This window comes from Rhagoletis zephyria, unplaced genomic scaffold (genome assembly GCF_001687245.7).
Source record: "Rhagoletis zephyria isolate East Lansing unplaced genomic scaffold, Rhagoletis_zephyria_1.1 Rzeph_scaffold_00183, whole genome shotgun sequence".
NCBI classification, from domain to species: Eukaryota; Metazoa; Arthropoda; class Insecta; order Diptera; family Tephritidae; genus Rhagoletis; species Rhagoletis zephyria.
This window is the reverse complement of record NW_016157267.1, coordinates 384,749-391,049: the sequence shown is the minus strand read 5'-3', so window position 1 is coordinate 391,049 and position 6,301 is coordinate 384,749. Positions and strand designations below refer to the sequence as shown.

At 34.7% G+C, this 6,301-nt stretch overlaps 1 protein-coding gene across 1 annotated transcript in view; it reads left to right on the top strand.

Moving 5' to 3' along the window:
- Positions 1-1,310: 1,310 nt before the first annotated feature.
- Positions 1,311-6,301, top strand: part of Cubn2 (Cubilin 2) — a 364,924-nt gene continuing 359,933 nt past the window's right edge. The window contains exon 1 of the mRNA XM_017609025.1: positions 1,311-1,930. Within this exon, the coding sequence (XP_017464514.1) occupies positions 1,358-1,930 (573 nt within the window). The 5' untranslated portion in view covers positions 1,311-1,357. The remainder of the gene's footprint in view (positions 1,931-6,301) is intronic.

The following is a 6,301-nucleotide window of genomic DNA, read 5'->3' as shown; positions in this document are numbered from 1 at the left end:
CTCTAACTGACTACGTCATCGTGAGCGGGAGCGAGCTTTCGCCCACGTACCCAGGTCTTTGGATTTGTAGGCTGAACAGAACCAGTTGGCAATAACTACTCACATCGAGCACATATTTAACTACGTCGCGTATACATAAGTTATCAAACCTATAGTAATGTACATACCAAACTATACATAAGCTATAAAACGTGAACTTATTAAAAATAAAATAAATTAAACCCCAATTTAATCAAACAACAAAAAAAGAACCCCGTTTTCTATGCAGTCCAAACTGCACACCTTGAATGAAACATAAACATTCTTTGGATTTGTAGGCTGAACAGAACCAGTTGGCAATAAATACTCACAGCGAGCACATATTTAACTACGTCGCGTATACATACGTTATCANAAATAAATACTCACAGCGAGCACATATTTAACTACGTCGCGTATATATACGTTATCAAACCTATAGTAATGTACATACCAAACTATACATAAGCTATAAAACGTGAACTTATTAAAAATAAAATATATTAAACACCAATTTAATCAAACAACAAAAAAGAACACCGTTTTCTATGCAGTCCAAACAGCGCACCTTGAATAAAACATAAACATTTGATGAATTATACGTATTTGTTTAAGACTTTTCAATTAAAATACAGTTAATTCCCTAACAAATACCATGTAAACCCAAGCTTAAGATTTTATAGAACACTTGAAGAAAAAAATTCATCAAAAATAAATTTTTTTTCTCAGATATGTTTTTTGAGTATACAGTTTTATAGCCCATTCAATTTTAACGTAGTAATGTGCAGGTTTTAAGTGGCTAAAAATTACCGTTGATTTTTTAAAATTATTTTGCCGAAGATGTGTAACGCTGCCACTAAGATTCAAAATATGTAAATATTTTAAGGAATTTCAAAAGAGCACTTAAAAGGGGAAAATTATATTTAGAATGGTAAATGGGGTACGAAAAATTGAGGTACTTAGGCGGGTTGGGTAAATAAGCGGGGAGGTACTTGAGAGAGGGATTTTCTTCAGATTACATTCAAAAATTCACATTGCCCATAAAACTTAAACAAAACTTAAGCGGGCTAGGTACTTAAGTGGGTTAGGTACTTAAGCGGGGGGGTACTTAAGCAGGTTTCACTGTATATATGTACATGAGCTTACACACATACATACATACATACTTATGTGATAGGAGCAATCACTTCAGGGTAACGCCCCCAAAAGTTTCCTGTCTTTCAGTCGGGTGTTCGGTATAAAAGCAGACGCTAAGCATATTTTGTGCAGTTTATGCGTATGTTTCGCTGACAGTGGATCGATTTCTTTTAGGTGTAACATTCATATACTAAAAGTGATTATGGTAAACTGTGCCAAAATTAATATGTGGATAATTTACAAGATTTCAAAAACGATACTGCTGATGACAATTGTGGGCGCGATTAACAATGCCGCTGAAAACTACAATGAACAACCACAATTTCAAACTGATAGCGGAAAATTAATTATTCGATCAGTACCATCCCGAAATATAACATTTCGCGTGAAAGGTGAAGGATGTATTTTCATTAATTCAGTTGATATACTCAATCTTGTGAAAAATAAAGATGAAAAGCTACGCCCACTTAATCAGGATGTGTTAACTACAAAGAGCGTTCGGTCACTCTTGGAATCGTTCAAAGAAGATTTGCACATTCTAGGAGCACGATTCTCATTTTTACAAAATCGGACCAGAGGCCGCGCACAGACATTAAATATCCGTCGTAGTTTGGGGAGGGTACGGCGAGTTCTTAGCCGTGCCACGCAAATCGAAAATAATCTGATAATAAATGAGTGCCAGGACGTAGACGGAAACTCTACCCGATGTAAGAATAGCGGTACTTGTTACGACGGCTACAAAGATTTCCACTGTGAATGCCCAAACGGATGGACGGTAAGGAGGCTGTGTAATCATTCAAAACAATTATAAGACATAATGTTTTTGTGAAATATTGCACACCTAATAGTGGTATTCATCTAAACCGATAACTTTCTCAAGCAGATATTCTTATAAATTTAAGCACTCTGTTATATGAACGCCCCATACTCTCGCTTCGTTTACACTTGCGACTAGTGTTGCCGTTTTGATCCAAATGGATCAAAATGATACGTTTTTCATCGAATTTTTAAAAGATACGTCATTATTATAGTTAGATAAAAGATATAGTCTAAGAGCTGGCTACGTAGCGGAAGGGGTCACTCGGTAAAGTCGAATTTTTAACATTCACAGGTTCGGTTGTTACCGATATAGCGAGAGGCAGGCCGTCAGAACTCTCACTGGAAGTATAAAGTGAGGGTCGGGGGTTAAACATGCAATTTTTATTTTTCGAAAAATAAGTGATGAGGTAAAGTTCCGAAAATTATCAATTTAATCGAAGACAACATAATAAAGTAGGGTAAAAATTGTAAGAAGCCTAAACGAAAGTTAAATAGTCGTCAGAAAGTGCTCATGTTGCAAAAAATTTGGTAAAAATTTGTCACTAGGTAAACATCTGACAATTCATATACTTATTCTGTAATTCAAATGAAATTATTTGCAAATTGTCAGAAGTCTAGGTGGAAGAATAACGGAGATATTCCGATAGTAAAGGCGTCGGTGCTCCACTCAATCCATCATTATTTCTCGTATTTTTGTATTGTATTCAGAATTTTTAGGAAAAGTCTAACTATGCAGTTTCATATCCCATTTAATTTTAGTAAAATAAGTAAATATTAGTAAAAAATAGATAGCCCAAACTCTTCTTCTCGTGAGAGGACTGTGAAAAGGTTCATTTTTATAACATCCCCCAATATTTCCACAGCGACGAAAATCTTATTGGGAGATTTATTGAGCAAATTTTTGTGACCTTTTTTATTTAACAAAACAAGCAAATATTTTAGATTTTTAATATCTTTTTAGTTATTTAGTGTTAAAAATTACCATATAAAATGTTTTTTCTTGCAAACACTATAATTTTTTAATGTGTTTGCAGGAAATCCATTGAAATTAAATCCGTGTATTTGGTGCGTATCTAGTGGCAGCTCGCTATTTTGCTTGTCAGCTGTTCAGTCCAACTTTATTTGACAGTACTGCCAAGCAGCGATCGGATATTTTTCGAACATATTTTGAGAGATTTCCGCAACTTTTCGGAGTGCTGCCAGCGTTTCTTTTTATCACATCACGATGTAGCGAACAAATGTGGCACGTTCCAGAAACCGCTACTTGGGATTTGCCGATTTTACAAATCCTCAGGAAAAAGTTAAAAAGTCTTAGGAACTTTAGACGCACTGAAATTTGCTAATACTTTCACAAGAATCGCTATTAATTCTTTTTATAAATCATATATTTTGCAATTTAACACAATAAAACCACGTTTCCTGTCGAAAAGTTGATTATTGAGAAAATTTACTATTTACAGTTTATTTTATCCTCCCATTCGGCTTTGTTGTTAATGTTTATTGCTGGACAATTTGTGCTCTTAAGAATTAAGAAAATTATGTCGAAAAAAATAAAACTACTCAAAAACGCGAATATGTGGTAGATTTCAGACCTTGTGTGGTAGATGCTCAAAAAAGTGGCAGATCTACCACAATGTGGTAGAAGTCCGATCACTGGCTGTTATAAGCATCGTTCACTTGTGGTGGCTGTATTTCGTTTAGGTATCGATACTACTCAGCCAACGCCGCTGCTCAGTCATACAAAGCAGCAGTGTTGATTGAGTATGAAACAGTTGAAGTTCAACCATGCCAATCCCTGGTATGAGTATGATAGATACCTCTTGTTTAAGGGTGGATATGACGTTCGGGGCATTTCAGTAAATATGAATGCATATAAGTAGAACATATTATGGATGGTGAGTGGGATATATTCAGTTTGATCATACTCACTGCGCTTCTCTGGTCCAGACCACCATTTAAGCTAGCTGCATTTTTTTGTAAGCGAGCGACAAAAGAACGCTCAACTCGGGTAAAATTTCCTTTTAGCTACTTAAGCAACCCATAATGTGATTAGTTTAACGGGATTTATATACAAAAACTAATTTAAATAAGTAATTATGCGAGGTATTTGCGTAATATATATACTCTTTTAATATATAAGTCACGTATAAAAGGAAGCAAAAATTTCCCTCTCCACTTTCCCCTTAACAATTCACAATAGAGCAGTTTTTTCACTTACCAACACTACCCTTCAGGTCGCGTATTTTTTAACAGACCTGGCTGAGCTCGGATAAATAGCCGAGTTTGTTTTGTTGCTTTGCGTGTATTTCGTCATTTAAGCGAGTGTTCTTTTGTAGCTCGGTTGGAAAAGAATGCACCTACTATAAATGTAGCAAAGCTATCTATGGAAAATTCTAGATATCAACCTCGTTGTAGGCTTCATATCAAGGAGATACAATTAGAAGACTCTAGATGTCGCACCGCCAGAATTAGTTAAATATTGCGCCTAAATATATGCACTATTTATATACGTCACAGCGGAAATGGACGACACGCCATTTCTTTAATTGAAATAAACTGCTGCTATATGTATGTATGTACTTATGTATGTATGTATGTATGACTCAGCGGCTGACTATTGCCTTTACTACTGCGCCTAATAATATGCCGCAAATTTATTTTAAGCTGTCGTATGACAATTGTCAGTTTTATTGTTATGACCTACTGAGTAAGTGACAACGGCGAAACAGTGTTTATATTGTGTTTTAGGCGCAGTAATTGTGACAATAGTCATATGATGAATTTTGTCAGTGTTGTGGGAATAGGGCGGTTATACTAAATGTGAGCAAACAACATTTTCCTTGCATGGTCTTCTGTTCTCTTTCACAAGTTGAATTATTTTAATACCTATTGCAAAATTTTGTACAGACAAGGCTAAAAAGTAGAAAAAAATTAAAACGTTTTAATATACAACACTTTTATAAATGGACTAAAAAGTAGAAAATAATATTTCTCAGTCCCACAGAATTTGTTTTGATAACTTTTGATTTTTAAATTTTAGCAAAAGTCATTATAAACAATTAATGAGCGTGGGGCGCATGTAATACACTTGAATTGATATGAAAAGTAACATATGTATGTATGTGGGCATATGAATAGCGACCGCTTAAAATCGATCTCAAATTTGTACTTTCGCTGTAGAATGTTATGTAGTTTGACTATTGTCAATGAAATCGAATGCTTTGTACTGCATGCGCTCCACGTTTTCGTTTTCAATGTCATTAGTTGTTTATAACGACTTTTGCTGAAATTTGAAAATCAAAAGTTATCAAAACAAATTCTGTGGGATTGAGAAATATTATTTTCTACTTTTTAGTCCATTTATAAAAGCGTTGTATATTAAAAAGTTTTTTTTTTTAATTTTATTTGTTAAAGTTTATTTTATCCTCCCATTCTGCCTTTTTTTTAGTGTTTAGCGTTGGAAAATTTTTGCTCTTAAAATTAAGAAAATTATGTCGGGCAAAAACAAAACTACTCAAAAACGCGAATATGTGGTAGATTTCAGACCTTGTGTGCTAGATGCTCAAAAACGTGGCAGATCTACCACAATGTGGTAGAGGTCCGATCACTGCTGCCAAGTCAGAAAACGGGTTGAACTGAGATTCACGGAAGCAAAATTAGAGAGTTTCATATCATGTCATCCTTGGCGAGACAGAAACGAATCAACATCGCGGATAGNTCTAGATGCTCAAAAACGTGGCAGATCTACCACAATATGGTAGAAGTCCGATCACTGCTGCCAAGTCAGAAAACGGGTTGAACTGAGATTCACGGAAGCAAAATTAGAGAGTTTCATATCATGTCATCCTTGGCGAGACAGAAACGAATCAACATCGCGGATAGGTGTTCTGTTTTGTTTCTTAAATACAAGGATGCTTTGCGAGAAATATGTATGTACATACATTTATACATATGTATATTGAAAATTCTTTTGGTGGCATACAATACCTTTTGGGTTGTACGCCCTCTAAAAAACTAGGGAATATGCTATTAAGACGCATTTTTACAATAAAGTTATGTTAGTTTTTATGTATGTACATTTCAAATAAAACACCTCTTTGAGGTAAAATTTTCGAGTGGCGAAAGCTGAACTAGAAACACAAAATTTATTATATCAATTTCGTGACGAGAATTATACGCATTTTTTAAGTAGACGGAATTTCGCAATGTTCCGAATAAATAAAAAAAGATTTTCCGTACGTTTCCAAGGCAGTTAAAAAATTCGTATAATTTTCGTCACGAAATTGATATCATAAATTTTGTGTTTCTAGTTCAACTTTCGTCACTC